Genomic DNA, 24085 nt, shown 5'->3' on the forward strand with positions numbered 1-24085 from the left:
TGTCGTCAGCACCTCTTTAATTTTCCATTTAAATCAGCTAAAAAGAAGTGGATAAAGATAGGCTGGGCACTCCATTAGGTTCCATCACTTAGAAACTGATTAAATCACAGAATATTCATTGGCAAATACTGACCCATAATTCTGAAGCAGTTACCTTAATTATTACATTGTCAAATTACATAAAGACCGTTGGGATGGAATTTAAACACCTTTATTACATCTTCTTGCCTTTTTCTGATGCTTAAATAAAATATGCATTAATTCATTTGTATTTCTCCATCTAGATTTAACTGATGGTGATGAGATAACGCAAAATGCATTGCTTTCCTTTCAGGCCCTTAATTTTTTTTTCCCTCCTGTTCCTGCCCTTCACTTTTATCTCCTGAAAACATTGATTCCTTTGGGCTTGGATGTGTCATCAGGTCCTCAGGAGGTCACCTTCCTTTAACTAGGTGGCCTCTGTTACATGGAGGGAGCTGCCCTGCCATTGGCAAAATGTAAATTGGCCAATCCATTTCAAGGCCTTGCCCATGGGACAGTTCCCTAGCAGGGGTCTGGCATGAGGGAGTCTTGCTTTCCTGGACCTCTGCTTCCAAGCTCAGTAACATGAAGTTTGGAGGGGGCGCTAAGGAATAGTTGTTTCCACAGATGCAATCCAGGATTTCTCCCCAACAATCCCAATAGCAATTCAGATGGAACCAGTTGCTCACTTGTACCCATCTAAACCAGACCCCAAATTACCAAAGGCATTGTTTGTATACTATCCCTGGAGGGTGAGATCAACTTGGGCACTGAACCTTCAGATGTTCTTGATTTTACAGTTCACCCATTCATCCACCTATCCTACCTATAGTGAGAGAAATGTCCTGTCAAATCCCTCTAAAACTTTGAGGTTTTCATGGGGAAATGATGCTTCACGAAATCTTTTATAAATTAAATTTGCCAACACTTTGCAATCAGATTGCATTTGGTAGAACTGCAGTCCTTCGCACTGGGTCATTTCTACTTGAGTGAGGTTTTGCAATTAATTGTTATCAATTTTGTTCACAGCCCAATGTTTGTTGAGGACTAGATTAACACTTGGAACATTATGACAAAATTTGGGATCCTTACAGTTGCTGTGCGGTTCAACACAATGAGTAACAAAGACAGAAATTGCTCGAGAAACTCAGCAGGTCTCTGGCAAGAAAGCAGGGTTAACATTTTGAGTTCAGTGACCTTTCCTCTGCACTATCATCAACACAATGTGTACTGAACCCAAGAGTTGTGATCAATGGAATTCTCTGCCACAGATTGTGGTCAAGGCCAAAATATTGAAGGCTTTCAAGAACGTATAGATATAGTTCTTAGGGCTAAAGGTGTCAAAGGGCATAGGGAGAAAGTGGGAATAGGTACTAAGTTTTATGATCAGCTACAATCATATTGAGTGGCAGAGCAGGCTCGAAGGGCCAAATGGTCTCCTCCTATTCTCTGTGTCTCTCTGGCTCACTCTGGTCTAAACATGTACCTGGTACAAAATGAGAAAAGGCAACCAGCTAACCCACTCAGAATGAAACAATCACAAAGAATGCTGGAGAAACTCAGCTGGTTTGAGAGAAAACAGAGTTAACATTTTGAGTCCAGTTTGACTCTTCATATTGGCCTTGAAGCTTAACTCTGTTTCTTTTTTCACAGGTGCTGCCAAACCTGCTGAGTTTCTCCAGCACTCTTTTTTTTAAGGTTTCCAGCATCCGCATTGTTTTGCTTTATAACATTTTTAAGTAAATCTTTCAGGAACGTGATCTACAGTAGACCACCATTCAATATGATCTTTGACTTCTTCTACACTTTCCAACCTCCTCCCCATATCGAGTCCTTCCTGGCTCGATTGCAACGTGCTGGGGTGGCACGGTGGCTCAGTGGTTAGCACTGATGCCTCACAGCACAAGGGACCCAGGTTCAATTCCCACGTTGGGCAACTGTCTGTGTGGAGTTTGTACATTCTCCCTGTGTCTGCGTGGGTTTCCTCTGGTCTCCTCCCACAGTCCAAAGATGTGCAGGTCAGGTGGATTGGCCATGCTAAATTGCCCGGAGTGTTAGGTGCGTTAGTCAGAGGGAAATGGGTCTGGGTGGGTTAGTGTTCGGAGGGTCGGTGTGGACTTGTTGGGCCGAAGGGCCTGTTTCCACACTGTAGGGAATCTAATCTAACCTAAAATATCACATGTCTCCCCGAGAGAACTGAGTATTAGCTTATTATGAACTTTCCAAGGGATCATGTTTGTGTCTTCTCCAGCTGCCTTTAAAAGGCTTTTCTGGGAGAAGAGACTGTCTTTTCTGCATGGTTTTACTTACCAATTTTGATCATTGTTAATTGAAGGAGACTGAAGGAGGTTAATTTTCAAAATCAAGAGCTAACAGAGACAATGGCAAAACAAGAAGAAGCTCTTCTGCTTAGCAAATCTCAGCTGGAAGAAAGGACAAGGGAATCTGCAGCATTGAGTCGACAGTTGGAAACTGCTCTACATGATGTGACTGAAAAGGTATGAACTCCTTACTGCCTTGCAAAATTATTATTCCACCAGTTTGTGGTTTTCCCATGCAGAACAAATATATACCAGTTACAGTAGACAAAATCTGGTGCTGTATGTTGTTATTTAATCTTTGCTAGCACCCTTGTCTTTTGAAGCCACAACCACAGCCATCCAGAAGGACCCAGACAGTAGATACCTGGAACATCACCATCTGCAACTCCTTCCCAGGCTACTCACCAGCCAAACAAAAGCAGCATTGCAACTCTACTTACACAGACTACAGCAGTTCAAGAAGGCAGCTCACTACCACTGAGTCATAGGTTTCTTTCTCTGACCATGTACTGCCTTAGTCTGTCTTCCTCCTTTTTAAAGTGCCATTGTTATGATCTTTTTCCCCCCAAACTTCCAAAACAATGTAACAGCACATAAAACAATAATTGCTGCTCCTGGAATTCAAGGAAATCACCTCCAACACCTAAAATACCTCAAAAAAAACGAGCAGCTGAGGCAATTAGAGAAGGGCAATAAAAGCTGGCCCCAGCCTGTAGCGATGTCCATATCCTCTGAACAAATAATGAAAACTTCTTTAATAAGAGCCAGGTTTCAGATTCAAATCCCACTCCACTCAAGTGCAAAACTCGAACTGCTGGTTTAATCACATGATGAGGGAGGCTTGCACTGTCAGAAATACTGCGTTTCGACAGGGATGATTGTCAGCTGCTGATCAGATGTTTGGAAAAATTCTGATGGCACGATTGCAAAGAGAGCAGGCAGTTTATGACTGGTGATGTGACCTATATCCCACATTCGGAATCAGCAGAATAGATTATCTGATCAGATTGTTGTTTGTGGGAGCTTGTGTGCAGAAATTGGCAGCTACAACAGTGACTACGTTTCAAAAAGCACTCCACTGAATGTGAAGTCTGCGATTTCTGCGCTAGTGGAAAGTACCCTTTTAATCCACATTATTTCTTTATTCTTTGAACAAGCCGAATCTTTTCAAGGACATGTTTAGGATTGAGGCTTCAAGTCTGTGTGAAGGAAGTGCTCGGAGAGACCTATCAGTGTGGAGGAACAGATTTGAGGGTTGTCAGCTCCTCATAACAAAGCAAAATTGTGTATTCAACATGCCTTCATATTCTGTACAAAAGCTATTGTGAAGGTGCTCTGTTTGATGGGAACAGTGGGATAAACGGAAGACTCCTATTTGGTTAGCAATAAAGCGCAGTAAAATACTGAGTAGATTTTACCTCCTGTTTTACAGTGATGACTGGAATTGAATATTTTCAAGAAAATCACATTTTAGTCATACAGGACTCTTTAGAAAAAAAAGTAATTGTCTTTTTCCATTATTTTCTTATTGCATTCAGACAATGGCATTATGATTCAGATGGGTGAACTACAAGTCATTTTCTGTTGTAATTCTGTCTATTAATCTGTGCTTCTCCCATTCTGGCCCCTGGGTGTAACCTGGATTTTCACAGAATCATGGAATCCCTCCAGATAGAGGCTATTCAGCCCTTCGGGTTTACACTGACTATCCGAAGAGCATCCCATCCAAACCCCATCCCAATCCCCCCGCCCTCCCATCCCTGCAACCCCACATTTGCCATGGCTAATCCACCTAGCCTGCACATCCCTGAACATTACGTCACAACTTAGCACGGCCAATCCACCTAACCTGCATATAGAGTCATAGAGATGTACAGCATGGAAACAGACCCTTCGGTCCAACCCGTCATCTTTGGACTGTGGGAGGAAACCAGAGCACCCAGAGGAAACCCACACAGACACAGGGAGAATGTGCAGACTCCACACAGACAGTCCACCTGAGGCTGGAATCAGCCCCAGAACCCTGGCGCTGTGAGGTAGCAGTGGTAACCATTGAACCACCCGTTTCATCTCAGCATGATTGGTGGCTGAGCCTTCAGATGCCCAAGGCTCTAGTCTTTGGCATTCCCTTCTTTAAATCTTACAAGCTACCTCTCTCTCTCCCTCTCTCCTCCTCCTTCGATGTGCATCTTTAAAACTTAACCTTTATTTCTAAATCAAGTTTTTAATCATCTCTTCCCTCGACTCCTTGTAAGGCTCAATCTCCAGTTTTGTGTTACGTTCAGTGGCACATTGACCAGCTCAGCTCACAACAGTGTTGTTGTTGAAGGCAAAACAAAGAACTGCAGTTGCTGGAGCTCCGAAACAAAAGCAGAAATTGCTGGAGAAACTCAGCAGGTCTGGCAGCATCTGTGGAGGTAAAACACAGTTAACATTTCAAGTCATAGAATCCCTACAGTGTGGAAACAGGCCATTCGGCCCAACCACACCAAATCGACCCTCTGAAGAGTATCCCACCCAGTCCCATTGCCCTACCCTATTTACTTTACATTTCCCCTAACTAATGCACTTAACCCACACAGCCCCAAACACTATGGGCAATGTAGCATGGCCAATTCACCTGACCTGCACGTCTTTGTATTGTGGGAGGAAACCGGAGCACCTGGAGTAAACCCACGCAGACACGGGGAGAATGTGCAAACTCCACACAGACAGTTGTCCGAGGCTGGGATCAAACCCGAATCCCTGGTGCTGTGAGGCAGCACTGAGCCAGTGACTCTTCATCAGAAAAGTTCTGCTGAGTTACTCCAGCAATTTCTGCTTTTGGTGAAGGTGTTAGCCAGAGTGTAAGTGTAAATGTGGGCAGGAGAGATATCGATTGTTGTCCTTAGCGATAGTGTCACATGACCAGTTGAGTGGACAGACAGCCATGGTTTACTGTCAAAAAGCTGAGGCATTTCATTGGGGTCGGTCTAAACATTTTGTAGAGATCTCTGTCGTGGGATTTGATACACGTTTGCAAACAACATCATCCTTGGGAGTTGAAGAGCTGAAGTCCCGAGGGGTCACTTAAATTCTATGAAAATACATATGTAGTAAAAACCAATGGAGGTTTGGATTTATAAGTAGGTACAGCACAAGAATAAGGAAGTTAATGATTAACTTCTCCATAAAAAATGAAACTCACCATCCTGACTTGGAAATATATCTCTGTTCCTTCAGTATCAAAAGGTCAAAATCCTGGAATTTCCAACTACAGCACATGGACTGTAGTGAGTCAAGAAGGCAGCTCACCACCACCTTCTGGACCAGTGGTGCTGGAAGAGCACAGCAATTCAGGCAGCATCCGAAGACAGGCAAAATCATTGCTGTGCTCTTCCAGCACCACTGATCCAGAATCTGGTTTCCAGCATCTGCAGTCATTGTTTTTACCTCACCACCACCTTGTCAAGGGCAAACAGGAAATACTGGCTGGCAACGCTAGCAACACTCACAATAAAATAAAACAATTTAACATGTGATTAAGTTACTGACAGAATACTGTTTGCAGTTTAGGTGCCCCATTTGTACCAAGGACTCTGAAGCAATAAAGAGCATATATTGTAAATTGTCTAATGAAGAAATTAACGGTGTGGAAATATTTTCAGTGAAAGCTGAGAAGATGTTTTCACAAGACGTTTACTAAACTACAGAGAGTTTTCATCAAATAAGTAGAAAACGTTGGTTTTCTCCAAGGATTTGTGATGAGAGTTCATCGATTTAAAGTTACTAACAGAATTGTGGCCTAATTTTATTCAGGTAAGGTATATTTCTGACAGGTGAGTTGTGATTGACATTCATGAGCTGTACAATGAGGCGATGTTTCATTGAAGGTGGATAATTAACCAGGCAAATAATTCATATTTGGATAATAGTGACACTTGTACCCTGTGGTAATTTCTTTATTCGCAAGATTGTTATTCCAAAGACTTGTATATCTTGATAGATGTGTTTATCCCATTGTGGGTTGTCATCGTTTTGACCCGTTTGTTTTGCATTCACAGGTCAGAGAGGTGAAGGATCAGACTGAAGCTCAAGAGCATGCCCTTCAGAGCAAACTACATAGCCTTGAATTGGAATTAAACAGAAAGACTAAAGAACTGCAACAGCTTCAATGGAACAAGAATAATGTGAGTTTTCTAGTGTCTGTGGGAGGGGGACAGAATGGGTTTTTCTGAAGAGTCAACTGAGGGGCGGCATGGTGTCTCAGTGGTTAGCACTGCTGTCTCACAGCGCCAGGGACCTGGATTCGATTCCAGCCTCAGGCAACTGTCTGTGTGGAGTTTGCAGATTCTCCCCTTGTCTGGGTGGGTTTCCTCCCACAGTCCAAACCTGTGCTGGTTAGGTAAATTGGCCATGCTAAATTGCCCATAGTGTTTAGGGATGTGTAGGTTAGGTGTGTTAGTCAGGGGTAAACATAGGGGAATGAGTCTGGATGGGTTACTGTTTGGAGGGTTGGTGTGGACTGGTTGGGACAAGGGGCCTGTTTCCACACTGTAGGGATTCTATGAATTTTATGAAAAATAAGTTGAAAGTAAAAGTGACCGAAGGTGGAATTGTGCAGAATTGAGAAGGGGGACCAGGTTACACAAAATCTGTACCACAAGTGAGAGAGTACAGTACAGCTGAAATCTGCATACAATTAGAAATCAGACCTACCTTGTTTTTCTTCTCCTTTGATTTTCTGTCCTTTGTTCAATTACTCACTGTCTAAGCTTGCTAACAACTTCAAGTTGGGCGGCACAGTGGCACAGCAGTTAGCACTGATGCCTCGCAGCGCCAGAGACCCGGGTTCAATTCCCGCCTCGGGCAACTGTCTGTGTGGAGTTTGCACATTCTCCCCGTGTCTGTGTGGGTTTGCTCCGGCTTCCTCCCACAGTCCAAAAATGTGCAGGTTAGGTGAATTGGCCAGGCTAAATTGCCCATAGTATTAGGTGTAGGGGTGGGTGGGTTGCTGTTCGGAGGGTCGATGTGGACTTGTTGGGCCAAAGGGCCTGTTTCCACACTGTAAGTAATCTAATCTGACCGTATATGTCACGAGCATTCTCCATCATTGAATGCAAAAGTAGAAGGAAATAAAGAAAGGTTTTATTTATGCAATGCCTTTTACAACCTCGGGATGTTCCAAAGTGCTTTCAAAAGTGTGAAGTACTTTTGAAAAATGATCACTGTTGTAATATAGGAAACTTCTTGCCCAATTTGTGAAACTCTCAACTGCAGTGTGATGATATTCGAGTAATATGTTCCAGTAATATTGGCTGAGGGATCATTATTGGAGATAATTTCATCATTCTTTATTGAAATAACACCACAGAATATTTTAACTTCCACCTGTAAGAGCTGATGAGCCCATAGTTTGATGGCATCTCCAACAGTGCTGTACTCATTCAGTACTGTACTGAGTATCAACTGGGATCTTTGAGCTGAAGTCTTCGGAGTAGGATTTGAATCCACATCCTTTAGCGTAGTACAACATCAGTCCGGCACGCCTTGTGAAACAAATGTTGATGGACAGACATTGATCTGGACGAATATTGGGCTAGATTTACAAGGGACCAGTGAGTAAATGTCAGTCTCGAACCAATAACACATTGTAGTGGGCAGTCTAAACAAGCTGAGGGTCATACTGACACCCATTCGCAGGATGAAGTCGTAACCTTGAGAGTTGCAAAAACCTTTGATTGGTCAGCATCTTCACTGGTCCCAGCAGTGCCAAAATTGAATAGTGGACAGCACTGGAACTGCAAGATGTCTCACAGGTGAAGAGTGCATGTCCACCAGGGAGAGTAAATCCAGTGTTTCAGATGAGGGTGAGTTCTGGAAGAAACAAAATTAGAGCCCGGGTGACACATGTTTTTGGAAGCCAGCTGGGGAGGAACAGTGGGGCAGAGGGATAACATCTCAGGTCAGGGGTGCCCCCGGTGCTCACAGGGAAGTGCACAAATGATGTCTTCTCCCACCCTCTCCATTCCTTTCCCATCTTCTCAAAGAAGGTGTTTTTAAAAATAACAAACTACACACTCTTGTCTGTCGGTCACTGCTCAGCATTTTCTGGCTGAGACCTTTCATTGCACAATAATTGGCATCTTCAGACTTAGAGTGTGTTGAAGGGTGTGCGGGCTAGTGAATACCTTCACCAGTCCCAAAATATTATGGGGGCTTGGTTAACAATGGGCAGGAGGTCAGTGGAGCAGCCTGACATTTTATGTTCCTGTCCACCCAGAGCTGAAGATACATCAGATGGTGTAGACCATAAAATCCAGTCTGTTGATTAAAACTGAGAAAACGCTGTGTGATGGAAGTTTGTGGTCTTGTTATTATTTGAAAACTTGGGTTCTAATGTGGACAGAACCATGTCGAGCTTTAAGTTGATATGTGTTTCTTTATTATCTGTGTTAAGAAGGGAAGGATATGGTTTTAGTTTCATTTTTGGGTTCTGGAGGTGATATGAAGTTGTCTGAGTATTTGTTTACTTGCATTTAAATGTAGCTTTTAGAAATAACTCTCATGGTGTTTTGATCATTTCTTTAGAACACAAGGGTAGAAGAGAGGGAGCATAAGTTGGACTGTTGCCGAGAAATGAGGTCTCCAGTGTCACGAGAAGACAGAGACAAAAACAAGTTTCATTTTAGAGAGAGAGAACAATCCAGACATTCAGTGAGTGTGCAGGATTCTTTCTGAGGGAAGCAGGTTATTTAGAGCAAGGCTTGAAAGAGCAACAATACAGTCTTCTGAATAGTCAGAGCAGAATTAAAGCCAGTGAGAAAAAAGCTCCAGAAGTAGAAATCTGTGGGCGAGGGGTTTAAGGAATCCATGTTGAGTAGGTTTTACAGGGAGAGAGTGAAGACTGCAGTTGCTGGAGATCAGACTCGAGAGTGTGTTGCTGGAAAAGCACAGCAGGTCAGGCAGCATCCGAGGAGCAGGAGAATTGATGTTTCAGAACAAGCCCTTCATCAGGAATGAAGGTCTTATGCCCGAAACTTCAATTTTCCTGCTCCTCAGATAATACCTGACCTGCTGAGCTTTTCCAGCAACACACTCTCGACTCTGAGTGGGTTTTACAGTTTGTTTCAGGATTTCACATAAGAAACATGAATTAAAGAGTATGGAATTGAATGAATGTAAGAGTTTGCCAAAAGGAAAACAATTACAGTTGTATCCACTGAAGGAATTTTAAAGTTCAAATGAGGTGAACCTTCACTGGAGCTTGAGTACCTGTTAAGTTGTTGTTGAGGGTAATTTGAAAGTCACACAACCCACAAAAACTCTGCTTTTTGTTGTTCCTAATGCATGAATTGTAGCTCCTGGTTAAGGGAAGTGAGTTTTTAAACTGTTGCAGAGAAGGCTATATCTCTTTAGTATTTGCCCTTCCCCCCCCAGTTCAATCCATCAATGGAAGAAAGTTCGAACTTATATTTCTTTCAAAGTATCGTTGAGCCAATCTTCTGCACTGTTAAAATGTCTACCTGTCTCTCCACTTTTGCTCTGCTCTGCTGCATTCACATGACAACACCCTGACCAATCAGAATTTACCTGCCTGGTCTGAGAATTAGATTGACTGTTCTTGCTGCATCTCCAGCCAATGATGGCCCAATCAGTCATATCTCATGCAGTATAAAATAGTTTTTTTTTCAAATATATTTCTCATGTCTTAGTTTTGATGAGTGCAAGTCCAAAAAATCTCAACTTCTAGTCTCCTTTACACAATATTTAATTTCTCCCTAATTACCTTCCACTATATTGATTTCTCTTCCACTCAAGGGAGGTATATGATCTCTGTCTGACACACCTTCACACCAGCACAGCCAAATTCGGGAACATGTTTGAACAGTGGAGTGAATTGGTTGTCAATCTGGATCCAAGCTATTTATGTCTATCAATAGCCTTTGATGGGTTATGACATATTTCTATGGCTGACACCTTGAGGTGGGACTTGATCTGACTTGGAGGTAGGAGCACCAGCCCTCTTTCTTTTAAGATACCTTTCTTTGTGGTTAGAGTTCATTACTTACTCAGTCATATAATCCCTACAGTGTGGAAACAGACCATTTGACCCAACAAGTCCACACCGATCATCCAAAGAGTAACCCACTCAGACCCATTCCCCTACCCTATTACTTTACATTTCCTCTGTCTAATGCCCCTAGCCTACACACCCCTAAACACTACGGGCAATTTAGCATGACCATTTCACCTAACCTGCACATCTGTGGGAGGAAGCCAGAGCACCCAGATGAAAGCCACGTAGACACTGGGAGAATGTGAAAACTCCACACAGACAATCACATAAGGCTGGAATTGAACCCGATCCTGGTGCTGTGAGGCAGCAGTGCTAACCACTGAGCCACCATGCTGCCCTACAGCTCCTTCCATATACTATTGCTACCTGAAGGACTTTTGCCCAAAATGTCAATTTTCCTGCTCCTCGGATGCTGTCTGACCTGCTGTGCTTTTCCAGCACCACTCTAATCTTGAATCCAATCTCCAGTATCCGCAGTACCCACTTCTGCCTCATTTTCTATCTGCCCAGTCAGTTACTCCACCTCACTGGAATAGTGCGCTGGATATTACGTACTGGTATTCCCAGAATCATGATAAGAGTTAAATATTTTAAAACTACACAGTATTCCCCAGTTTACCTTCCCTTCAGACTCAGGTTGAGAGAAAGCATGGACTAAGTTTGTATTCCACAAGGATTACAAATAAACAGATTTGAACGACAGATAAACAATTATGAATGATCAACATAGCTCTTTGAGTAAAAATGCTACACCATTTATATGCTCCTTTCTACATGCACCCATAGACAGGCACAAAAGAAGTGGGTATTATAGGCAGAGGGAAAAACTGGAAAGGTGGTTTCAGTGGTCACTGTCCCCAAGGTGTGCTGAGATAATCCTTTTGCTAATCAGAATGCTGCTTCCTGATCTTCCTTCTCTAGATACAGACACTTGTTTGCTGGAGACACAGGGTCATTAGAAATTCTAATCCGCTTCTAAACCCCCATTCACTCTTATTCTCTCTCTCATATGCACACAAATACGTGCACACACACACACAAAGACAGACACACAGAGATACACACACACACACTCCCGTTATGCATGGAGGGAAGTCTGGAAAGCAGTTCCGTGTTTGATGTTCACAAGATCTGTTGAGATGATTCATGAGATAATGGTGACAATGCTGATCCTCAGTCATCCTTCTCTGGATGTTTCCTCTGGTTTGCAAGTGACACAGGGTGGCCAGTTCACTTGGAAATGGTCTCTGACATATTAATTAAAAATTGCAGCTTGTAGTAATTGCTGAAGGAAAGGTAAACATGTTTTCTTAAGATTTAAAGTTTCTTACTGCAAAGAACAGAGAGGGAGCTCCAAAGCTAGTTGTGGCCTGAAAGCTTCTTTCTAGCTTGTTCACAGCTCCAAGCTGCACAGTTATCCAAGAACCAATCACATGGCTGTTGGCAGGCAGAAGGCCTGTATCATCGATAATTGGTCACTAGTCCATAGACCATTGGCGTCTTGTTGTCCATCTGTGCTTAACGCCTTGTCTCAAGCTCATCTACAAATCAAATTTCAGTTAGTAGTTCACAGGCAATGTGTAAGTTATGTTTACAATGAATATCAAGTTACTTGCTTTCAAACGTGTAACAACTCTTCAGCCATCTTTGGTTTTTAAAACTGTTCTTTTCTCATTTCAGTCCACATTTCGAGATACAAGAAAAATAAAAAGATATTGGTCTTTACATTAAATGAAGGCTTCAGATGTATCTGTTCCCTGTTCTTAACTGATGCTGTCCCGCTGTAGCTGACCTTTTATAAATAGGTTTTCTCTCCTAAATTGATGTATGAAACTGGGAGAAAGGTAAAGGGAATACTGCAATTTCCCAAAAGCTTGAGAAATTGACCTCATCAAGAGCTGTACGTTTCCAGGGCTCCACTATAAATCCCTGCTGAGCAACATATCTCTGCAACATATCAGTGCACACATTTTGACCCCAGGAGCCAAAGAAATATTACTCCAATATGTGCAGTGTTTTCCAGTTTCAGCTTTTGCACTTTGATAAATCTTATGTGAGCTTAGCTATTAGTTATAGGTTGTGGTAGAGGGGGAAAGCTATTCAGATCTGGACTGGGATGAGGGGCAGTGAAGTCTTGTAAAAAGTAGCAGACCAAACAGACCAACCACAGTCCTCTCCCCTTCCTAATACAAATAATCATTTCTTCATGACAATGCAGAAACAAGCACAAATGGCCACAGAATCTTCCTTGGAGGCCCAAAGCATTTGTCATTGTGACTGCAGGTGTGACAGGTTCTGGTAAATTCCTTCACCTCAAAATGCAACCCAGATCACACCTCAGTGTTCTCCATTGATGAGTGAATTGAGAGGGTAAAGTCAGAAGTCACATGACACAAAGTTATAGTCCAACAGGTTTATTTGACATCATAAGCTTTTGGAGCGTTTCGAATGTGACTTCACCTAACAAAGGAACAGCACCCTGAAAGCTTGTGCGATTTCAAATAAACCTGTTGGACTATAACCTGGTGGCGTGTGACTTCTGACTTTGTTCACCCCAGTCCAACACTGGCACTTCCACATCATGTATTGAGATGATGTGGAAAATTATTGAGCCGGTAATAATGTAGGTATCAGACAACACAGCAGTTGTGTTTGTATTTTATTTTTGTAAGTGTGTTGATATACTGCTGTGTGACTCATTGAGAACTTGGATCTTGGCAGTGAAACTGCTGAAGAAGAACAGAGTTGTCAATGCCTCTGATCCATAGACCCCAAGTCTCATCCAACTCACCAAGCCCCCATTGGCGTAAAGTCTCCTCATGTGAATAGAAGCTGGAGAGTTGGAACCTGTTGAGTCATGGTCTCAAATTTAGATGGACTGCTTTGCATCCCTCATGGTTTTGGGGCACAGATACAAAAAAAAGCACAGTCTTGTAACAGAGAATACAATGCATTATTCTCATTGACAATTCAGTGCAATCCTAGATCATCCACATCGTTCCACTGCAAGCAACAATACTTGCTCCCATATCTAAGAGAGCTGGCTTAATGCACCTCTTGAGAGAGACAAAAGCAGTGATGTGACATCAGAAGTTAGTTACCAATTGGATGTTCTCTGATAGAACATGGAAAAAAAAGCCTGTTTTTTCAAAGGAAGAGGCATGTGATCTCAAGGTCATTTCACATTTCCTTTCTGCCAAATACATTATATGAGTCTTAAGAATTTACACATTAATCTCTAATTGTGTGGGTATGGGAAGGGGGCGTGAATCTCTATTGAATTCAGTGACACCAAGCGATGAATAAGTGAAAACATGGTGTAATTCCAGGCTCAGTCAGAGGCTGAGAAACCTGCTCAAGTCTTGCTGTTAAATCTGATATTTACAGAAAAAGAGGTTGAGTGACAGAGGTTACAGAGTTTATTCAAAGGTTGTGGAGCAAATATAAATCAGGTACTGAACAAATATTACCTGTGAATTAACCTTTACACCAATCTGCAAAGTAATTTGAAATGATCATTTTAGATTTCCTTTAAGCTTAAGAATTATTATTTTCTGATGACTCCATTTCTTTTTAACTGCACCAAGAATTTTTGCCATGTTTTGTATTCCATTTTCCAAGGACCCGAAAAGATTAATTACAGTACAACAACCAGTGAGTTTGCAATTACTTTGAAACCATTGAAACCATTGAATTAATCTTCCTGGTGTTCATGATTGAATTTTCTACCAACAAAATATTACAAATGATTTTCAAGTTTTCTGTAATTACTGCTTTCAAATTTTGCATTGCAATAGGCATAAATGAAATATTTCTATGTCTTGTGCTATAAAATTGGGTTAAATAAAACACTGGGGTTAGACAGAAACAAACCCAAATCCACAGAAAATAATTCAGTTAGACTATGGAGTCTATCGCTTCTCTCATTCATGTTTCCAAGGGTTAGACTGTGCACTTCCATTGGCTTGATCAATGCTAGTGGGCAATGTACTGCAGTGGTTTGTCATTGCCTGTAGCTGTCTTGCTCGCCACCAGGCGACCTGGATGGATTTACAGGCCAACCCCCTCAGTTGCATTGTGAACACACCTTCCATGACCGACAATGTGATTGAAACATGGAGCATCTGGCCTAGACTTAGGGACACTACTACTGTGCTACAAGACTGCCAGACAGCACAGCCCTGAGAAAGAAAAAGCAATTTAGACCACAAGGAATAAATATTGAGGAGGACTTAAAAGAGTTGGCAAAAAAATCTCAGAATTGTAACGGTGCAGAAGGAAGCTATTCAGCCCATCATGCCTGTACTGGGGTCTATTACCTAGTGCCAATCTCCTACCTTTTCCCCATACCTCTGCACACTTTTTCTATGCAAATAATCATCCAATACCCTCTTAAGGTCTTACGAGGAAAGGCTGAGGGACTTGAGGTTGTTTTCGTTAGAGAGAAGAAGGTTGAGAGGTGACTTAATAGAGACATATAAGATAATCAGAGGGTTAGATAGGGTGGACAGGGAGAGCCTTTTTCCAAGTATGGTGACGGCGAGCACGAGGGGGCATAGCTTTAAATTGAGGGGTGATAGATATAGGACAGATGTCAGAGGTAGTTTCTTTACTCAGAGAGTAGTAAGGGTATGGAATGCTTTGCCTGCAACGGTAGTAGATTCGCCAACTTTAAGTACATTTAAGTCGTCATTGGACAGGCATATAGACGTACATGGAATAGTGTAGGTTAGATGGGCTTCAGATTGATATGACAGGGCGGCGCAACATCGAGAGCCGAAGGGCCTGTACTGCGCTGTAATGTTCTATGTTCTAAGTTCTAAGTGCCTCCATTGACCTGCCTTTACCTGATTTCCAGGCAGTACATTCCAAATCCTAACTACTAATTGTATTAGAAATATGGAAATATATAGGAGGGTGATAACCTAGTGATGTTATCAGTGGACTGTTAATCCGGAGACCCAGGTAATCTTCTGGGGACCCAGGTTTGAAACCTGCCATAGTAGATGGAGTAATTTGAATTTAATAATAAAACAAACAAAATCTGGAATTAAGAGTCTAATGATAACCATGATTCCATTGTCCGTTGTCGATTGTCAGAAAAACCCATCGGGTTCACCAATGTCCTTTAGGGAAGGAAACTGCCATCCTTTCCTGGTCTGGCCTACATGTGACTGCAGATGCACAGCAAAATGGTGGGCAATTAGGGATGGGCAATAAATGCTGGCCTAGATGCCGTCATCCTGTGAATGAATAAAAAACAATTACACTTGCTTCATTTGCACATCACTTTAAAATTGTGCCTTTTTGTTCATTTTTCTTTCATGGGTGGGAACATCTCTCTATCTACTCTATCCACCCCACTCATGACTTTCAACACACTCATCAAATTTCCTCTCAGTCTGCTTCTCTCCAGGGACAACAGTCCCAACTTCTTCAGTCTGACTGAAGCAACATTTGCAGCTCTGAAGCAGACTATGACCTGGACAATATCAGGCTTGGGCTAAAAGATGTTAAGCAACATGCACACCACACAAGTGACAAGCAATTACAATCTTCAATAAGAAACAATCTAACCACTGCTCTTTGACATTACCATCACTGAATCCCCCACATCAAAATCTTGGGGGTTACCATTGACCAGAAACCACATTGGACTCACCATATCAATACATTGGCTCCGAGGACAGACCAGAGACTAGGAATACTGCAGTGAGTAACTCCTCTCTCCTGACTCCCGAAAGCTTTGGCCTCCACAGCCTTCTGCGGCAATGATTCACCTCTCTCTGGTTGATAAAAATTCTTCCTCATAGCTGTTCTAAAGGTCATTCCTTCAATCTGAGGCTGTATCCTTGTGTCCAATCTCTCCTACTAGTGGAAACATCATTTCCACATCCAGTCCTCTCAATATTCTGTACATTTCAATGAGATCTCCCGTTATCCTTCTAAACTTCCTCAAAAACAGACCCAGAATCTTCAACTACTCCTCATATGTCAATCTCAACAGAAAGCCCCCCCAAAGCCAGCATATCCTCCCTTAGGTACAGGGCCCAAAATGCTCCCGATTATCCTGGGTGAGTCCAGTTCTAACATCACTCAAGAAGCTTGACACCATCCAGGGCAAAGCTACCCATTTGATTGACATCACTTCCACAACCATTTAGCCACTCCAACACCGATGTTCAGTTGCAGCAGTGTGTACTATCTCTAAGATGCATTGCAGAAATTTACCAAAGATACTCAGACAGCACCTTCCAAACCCATGACCACATCCATCGAGAAGGGCAAGGGCAGCAGATTCAAGAGTAAACTCCTCTCCAGGTCACTAATCATTCCGACTTGGAAACATATCAATGTTCTTTCAGTGTCGTTGGGTCCAAATCCTGGAATTCTCTCCTTAACAGCATGGTGGTGTACCTACAGCACTAGGACTCTGGACTTCAAGAAGGCAGCTCACCACCACCTACTCAAGGACAACTAAGGACGGGCAATAAATACTGACCCGGTTACTGATTCCCAGATCCAATGTGAGTGAGTTAAAAAAAAGTTCCTAATTTCAGGAATCATTCTTGTAAAATCACTTCTGCCCCCTCCAAAACTAGAGAAAATGAAAAGGATTTTCCCTCAGATTTATTTAAGATCAGGAAAACAATAGGTGTGGGATTCCAAAAGACAGCTGATCATGTACTTGACGAGAGCTATTATGCAGGATTGTAGCGGAAACAGTAGGGATGCGCTACTAAATTAGATAGCGCTTACAAAGAGTCAGCAAAGACTTAACTGGCCAAATGGTCTTCTACTGCACTGTAAAATTCAATGCTTAAAAGAGCGGAATTGTTGAGATGCTATCTCTTAAACTGGTTGGAAGTGCAGAAATTTACATTAAGCCACTCATTCTTAACTTTTTAATGAATATATTCTGTTGAATATTTTTCCTCAGGCTGAGAGGAGCCATGAAGCGCACCTGCAGGAGTTGAGGCTCAGTCTTGAGCAATCAGAGAGTGAAAACCAGAGCATTCAGAGTTACATGCGTTTTCTCAAATTGTCCTATACAATCATGTTTGGAGACAACAGCATAACAGATTTTCATGGTGAGGCAGCACTGAGATGAGTAACTTAATCGTCATAGGATTTGATGAAGTCTTGCAATGGCTACAGATTCAACATTTGTTTTATCCTTAATTATGAAACTTTAATTTGACTTCTATTAAGAAAATTCAGTAAAGGTCATGCAAATTGTTTGTGCTGGACGTACTTTACTTGTGATTAAAAGCAAATACTGCACATAGAGAGAACTACTGTCGTTAATGTTTCTAAATTAATATGCTTGAATATTATGTTACTTTCAGCAGAAATTTCCAATGTCAGTGTGTAAATATTGTTTTTGTTTCAAAAATATTAATTTGATTTTAAGGCACTGTTTTTGCATCAATAATTTGTGTTTTTGACATTGCTCCTTGGTCACATGTTCAAATACATTTCCTCAGTTGGTTAATTTCCACACAAAAAGATTACGCCACTGTGAAAATAAATAGGGAACTATTGGCATACTATGTGTGGCCTTCTATGTGTGTTTATGTTGCACAGGAGCAGGAGAAGGCCAGTCAGCCCCTCCAGCCGATTCCACCATGCAATTAACTCAGGGCTGAACTGCATTGTAGCTCCATCCCTTTGCACCATATTCGTTAACTAACAGGTTCCCTGGCTAACAGGATTCTGTGGATGAAAACACAAAATGCTGGTGATCACAGCAGATCAGGCAGCATCCATGGAGAGAGAGCAAGCTAACGCTTCAAGTCTGGATGACTCTTCATTAAAGCTGAAGTGAATTGTGGAGGGGGGGGCAGCATTTATGCTATGGTGGGGGCGGTGGTGTTGGAGTGCTTGGGGAGAAAGGATATTGATTGTTCAGATTAAGTGATCGGAATATGAGAATCGCAGAACAATGGTGTGTCTAACTATCAGACTGGAAAGAGCAGACAGTCCCATTGGGGGAGGGTGGGGGGAGGAGGAGGGGAGCGGGAGTGACAGAGAATGTAGCAAACAAAACTAATAGAAGGGGAAGGAATGGGAGTTGATTGACAATTTGAAGGTGTTGAGCTCAATATTAAATTCAGAAGGCTATAAAGTGCCTAGTCTGAGGATGAGATGTTGTTCCTCCAGTTTGCACTGCGATTCACTGGAGCATTGCAGCATGCCGAGGACAGACAGGTGGGATGCGAGCAGGACGCTGTGTTAAAGTGACTGGCTACGGGAAGGTCAGCATTATGCTTGTGCAGGGACTGGAGATGTTCTGCAAAGTGGTCACCCAGACTGCTTTTGATTTTTCCAATATAGACTAGGCCATATTGGGTGCAACGAATACAATACACAGATTGGAGGAGGTACCTGTGAAATGCTGCTTCAACTTAAAAGACTGTTTAGGCCCTTGGATGGTGAGCTGGGAGGAGGTGAAGGGACAGCTGTTGCACCTTCTGCAGTTACATGGGAAGGTGCTGTGGAGAGGTGTGTGGTATTGGTGGTCAAGGGTGTTCTGAGGGAATGATCCACGTGAAGTGCAGACGGGGGGAGTGAGGGGAAGATGTGTTTGGTGCTGACGTAATGCAGTAACTTGCTCTTAGGATTCTGTGGATCTTGGATTTTTTAATTGAACTGGGATCTCTTACTACTCCTAAAGGAATACTTCCTATTTCTTACATCCTTGGCCAGATGAAGTGATTGCTCTCCCGAATAGCCAGTTCTCATTTTATGATAATGTTCCTTTGTCCTGATGACCTCTCTCAATTCACGCAGGAAGTAATTATTGCATTTCTTATGAAAGCAACCTGTTTTTGGATTCAATGTTACTGTCTTTCATATCTCAGTTTGCTCATCTTGGATAAAGATGGTCCATCCTTCACTTTACTCAATAGAACATAGGTACAGGAGTAGGCCATTCAGTCCCTCGAGCCTGTTCCGACATTCAATGCGATCATGGCCGATCTGTGGCCTAACTCATCTACTTCCCTTCGGCCCATATTCCTTAATATCTTTGCTGAACAAAAATTTATCTATCTAAGATTGAAAACTAGCCACGGATCCTGCATCAATTGCCATGTGAGGAAGAACATTCCGAACAGCTACCACCCTTTGTGTGTATTAAATTGGAGAGGGTTCAGAAAAGATTTACCAGGATGTTGCCAGGACTGAAGAGTTTGAGTTATAAGGAGAGGCTGGATAGGCTGGGACCTTTTTCCATTGTAGGAGTTTGAGGGGTGTCCTGATAGAGTTTTAGGGTGGCACAGTGGTTAGCACTGCTGCCTCTCAGCACCAGAGACCTGGGTTCAGTTCCCGCCTCAGGCGACTGTGTGGAGTTTGCACATTCTCCCCATGTCTGTGTGGGTTTCCTCTGGGTGCTCCGGTTTCCTCCCACAGTCCAAAAATGTGCAGGTTTGGTGAACTGGCCATGCCAAATTGCCTGTAGCATTAGGTGTAGGGGAATGGGTTTGGGTGGGTTGCGCTTCGGTGGGTCGGTGTGGACTTGTTGGGCCGAAGGGCCTGTTTCTACACTATAAGTAATCTAATCTAAAATCATGAGGGGCATAGATAACAGGAATAGCAAAAGTCTTTTCCCGAGTGTAGGGGAGTTCAAAACTAGGGGAGCATAATTTTAATGTGAGAGGAGAAAGATTTGAAGAGAACATGAGGGGCAACTATTTTACACAGAGGGTGGCTTGTGTGTAGAATGAACTGCAAGAGGAAGTTCTGGATGCAAGTACAGTTACAACGTTTAAAAGACAATTGGATAAGTTCATGAACATGAACAGTTTGGAGAGATATGGGCCAAGTTCAGGCAGGTAAGACTAGTATAGTTTGGGATTGTGGTCGGCATGGACTGGTTGGACCAAAGGGTCTGTTGCCATGCTGTTTGACTCTATGACTCTAAATGCTTCCTAATATCTCTTCTGAACAGTCTGGCCCTGGTTTTTAGATGATGCCAGCATTTTGCTTCAAGATGTGGATGCTTCCCTGTCATAAAATGTCCTCAGTCTTAGCTCATTTCTTCCAGTTACTTCAAATGCACATCTTGCTCAGCAGAGTTTAGCCTGAGCTTGCAATCCACTGGAAAATGAAATTGCAAATTAAAGTGACTTCACCCGATGTTTAGAGAGGCTCTGGAATCCAGATGAACAAGGAAAAAATGCTGTACACCCTCCCCCACATGAAAATACATATGCAAGGTGGGGGAGAATTTCATTGCTAGGACATGTTCTTAACTATATTGCCTCACTCTTAAAACTTGACAGCAGATAGCTTTTCAGGGACAATGTCCAAACTGGATGTAGGTTTGCTCGCTGAGCTGGAAGGTTCATTTTCAGATGTTTCGTCACCATTCAAACATCTAAAAATGAACCTTCCAACTGAGTGAGCAAAACTACATCCAGCACCTCAACCTGAGCTACAAATCTTCTCAAAACTCCCTAATGTCCAAACTGCATGAGTTCATGATGTTATGGATATAATTGATAAATCTATGATGATATATAAGCTTTGAGGAGATCATTTTGAGGCAATCGTTTTGGGCACCATTAATTCCAAAATCTACTGAGAGAGCTGTGTTACGTTGAACCATCCTATTGGATCCAACCTTCAAGAATTCACAGGATTCAAGTTCCAGGGACCACAGTAATGCGTTGAGATACAGTTACCTTTGCACCCAAGTGCTCAGGTCTCTAGAAATTGGGAAAATGAACAAGTTATACCTTTCTGGAAGTTTAAAATATGGAGTTCTGTCAGGCATTTTCAGAGGTGCTGCAAACTTGAACTATTCAGCATAATTTTAGTGAAATTAGGCTTTTTACAAACTGAAGCAAAAAGCTCCTGCTACGACTATTTCCAACAACTGATCTGCACAGAATCACAACACCATTTCTGAAACTTCTCTTCATACCACAGGATATGGTTGTTTTATTGTATTCTTTGTTGGTCTCCTCATCTCCACTGTATGTAATTCTAAATTATCAGAAGCTCCAGCTTTTGTAATCGCCCTTATCTCTGCACTCACTCACCTCAAATATGTTGAACATGGAGTAGGCCATTCAACCCCTTGAGCCTGTTCCATCATTCAATGAGATCTTTGGCCTAACTCCATATACCTGCCTTTGACCTATCTCTCTTAATACTTTTGCTTAATGAAAAATGTATCTATATCCGCTTAAAGTTAGCAACCGATCCTGCACCAACTGCCATTTGTGGAAGAGAGTTCCAAATATCTATCACCCTTTGTGTATTGAAGTGCTTCCTAATATCTCTCCTGAATGGTCTGGCCCTAATTCTCAGACTATACCCTAGTTCTAGAATTCCCAACCAGCGGAATTGGTTCATCAACCTATCCTGTCTTTTCCTGTTAATATTTTGAATTATTTGATTGGATCAACTCTTAACTTTCTAAATTCTAGAGAAACAGGTCTAATTTGTATAATCTCTCCTCATAACATTACCCCTGGCATCTAGGTACCATTCCTATAAACCTGCATTGTATTCCCTCCCAGGTCTATACATCCTTCCTGTGGTGTGGTGCCCAGATCTGCTCTCAGTACTCCCAGTGGGGTCTATCCATCCGTTGCTCCCTAATATTCCACAGTCTGCCAATGCATCAGCCTCAAGCTGCAAATTCCAACAGCAAAATCGACGTTTCGGGCAAAAGCCCTTCATCAGGAGGGTCTATCCATCCGTTGCTCCCTAATATTCCACAGTCTGCCAATGCATCAGCCTCAAGCTGCAAATTCCAACACTTTTCCTAATGGAACCCTCTCCTCTTGCATTCGTGGTAGACGCTTCATTGGTATTGAATTTCTGGAATGATACAGCAGAAAAGACAGGCATTTAATGATCCAATTAGTTCCGCCCTGTAGCACTGTTACTTTGTATCTTTAAGATACGTTGTTCAGTTCTTCCTTGCCTTATTGAGGCACTACATTCCAGTTTACAACAACTTCTGCTGTGAAAGAGCTCCCAGATAATGAGGCAGTCCAGATCTGCATTCAATGAGACCCAGAGACCATTCAAGCTTTGAATAATAACTAGCAAGTAATGTTCTTCCCAAGGACAATATAACAATGGACTAAACTACCAAAGGAAACAGTCACCGCTCCATCATTGGCAATCTTCAACAATCGCCTTTACATTCTTTCAATTTTAAGGTAGTCATGATAATGAAAATTTTAGCAGCAGGTTTACCACTGCCTATATAAATGATGGTAGAATGCACATACTAGTCTGTCACATTGACTAAAGCAGAAATAATGATATTTTCAACAAGGAAGAATTGTAACATTTCCCCTTAATACTCAATGGCATTTCCATCCTTGAATTCCCCTGTGTCTTGTGGGTTTCCATTGAACAGAAACAGATCTGAACTGGCCATACAAACACTGCAGCTATAAGAGTCAGTCAGAAACTGGGAATCCTGCAGCAAATTATTCACTACCTGATTCCCCAAAACCTGTTCTCCATCAACAAAACAAAGATTACACGTGTGATGGAATATTCCCCCATTGCCCAGATGTGTACTGCTCCAACACCAGTCAAATAGAAAAGTATTTGCTTGATTGGCTCCCCATCCACCATCTTGGTCATTCACTCCCTCCATCAGTAATGAATGATCTTAGTAGCACCAGCCAGATGATGCACTGTAGGACTTTGCCATGACTCCTTGAACAACATCCTCCTAACCAGTGACCTACGCTACCTAGAAAAATGTTGGGAGCAGACATCCTACTGCGAATCCTCTTGCAAGGATGCCTGCCTTGAAGATGTTTTCCTCCTCTCTCTACAAGAATCTCAGGGAGTCTCTCTCCCACTGCAACTCCCAGATCATTTCCTCAGCCCTGAAGCTCTTCAACCATGTCCTGAAACAAACTCGACTCTATACTACTCTCTCCCCAACCCCACCCTCCTCTAGCTTATCTCTCCACGCTTCAGGCTCTCTGCCTTTATTCCTGATGAAGGGCTTTTGCCCGAAACGTCGATTTTGCCTGTCCCCGGATGCTGCCTGAATTGCTGTGCTCTGCTAACTCAGAAGGACAATGGAACAGATTCAGGAAAACATAAATGGACCGATATCAAAGAACTAGTTTGAAGTAAAAAAGGCAGAGAAGGAAAGAAATAACAGCAATGACGTTACAAGTTCCTCTCTCCCTGTCTGTCTCCAGCTCAGGAACCAGTGTCCAATGAAAAAGCAACTTGGAAAAACAGCCATTCATTGAGATCTCAAGGACGTCTGCAAACTCTGTCACTGTTGAGGAAACAAGACAACAGCAAAACAATTGTGGTGTCAAGTTTCACTCTCATAATTCAAGAACTTTAAAATGCTATTTATTTTACCTTCCTGTCTGTAATAGACACCGTAACCCTTTTAAACATATTATCTGTGTTTTTGTGTGCGTATCACATAATGTTTTTACTATTTTGATTGGAGGGATACTAGTCCAGAACGAAAGATGGCAGTTTCCTTCCCTAAAGGGCATTAGTGAACCAGATGGGTTTTTCTGACAATTGCCAATGGATTTATAGTAGTCATTAGATTCTTAATTCCAGACTTGGAATTTTGTTGAATTCAAATTCCACCTCCCCAGAACATTACCTGGATCTCTGGATTAACAGTCCAGCGATAACACCACTAGGCCATCAACTCCCCTTATGC

General features: G+C 42.4%; 1 protein-coding gene across 1 annotated transcript in view; it reads left to right on the forward strand.

Annotated features, from left to right (window-relative positions):
- LOC122554704 (protein BCAP-like) overlaps positions 1-17956 on the forward strand; it is a 77497-nt gene extending 59541 nt beyond the window's left edge. The window contains exons 16-18 of the mRNA XM_043700080.1: positions 2357-2519; positions 6386-6511; positions 17342-17956. Coding sequence (XP_043556015.1) covers positions 2357-2519; positions 6386-6511; positions 17342-17512 — 460 coding nt within the window. The 3' untranslated portion in view covers positions 17513-17956. The remainder of the gene's footprint in view (positions 1-2356; positions 2520-6385; positions 6512-17341) is intronic.
- The last annotated feature ends 6129 nt before the right edge of the window (positions 17957-24085 follow it).

The sequence above is a fragment of the Chiloscyllium plagiosum genome, chromosome 11 (assembly GCF_004010195.1).
Source record: "Chiloscyllium plagiosum isolate BGI_BamShark_2017 chromosome 11, ASM401019v2, whole genome shotgun sequence".
NCBI lineage: Eukaryota > Metazoa > Chordata > Chondrichthyes > Orectolobiformes > Hemiscylliidae > Chiloscyllium > Chiloscyllium plagiosum.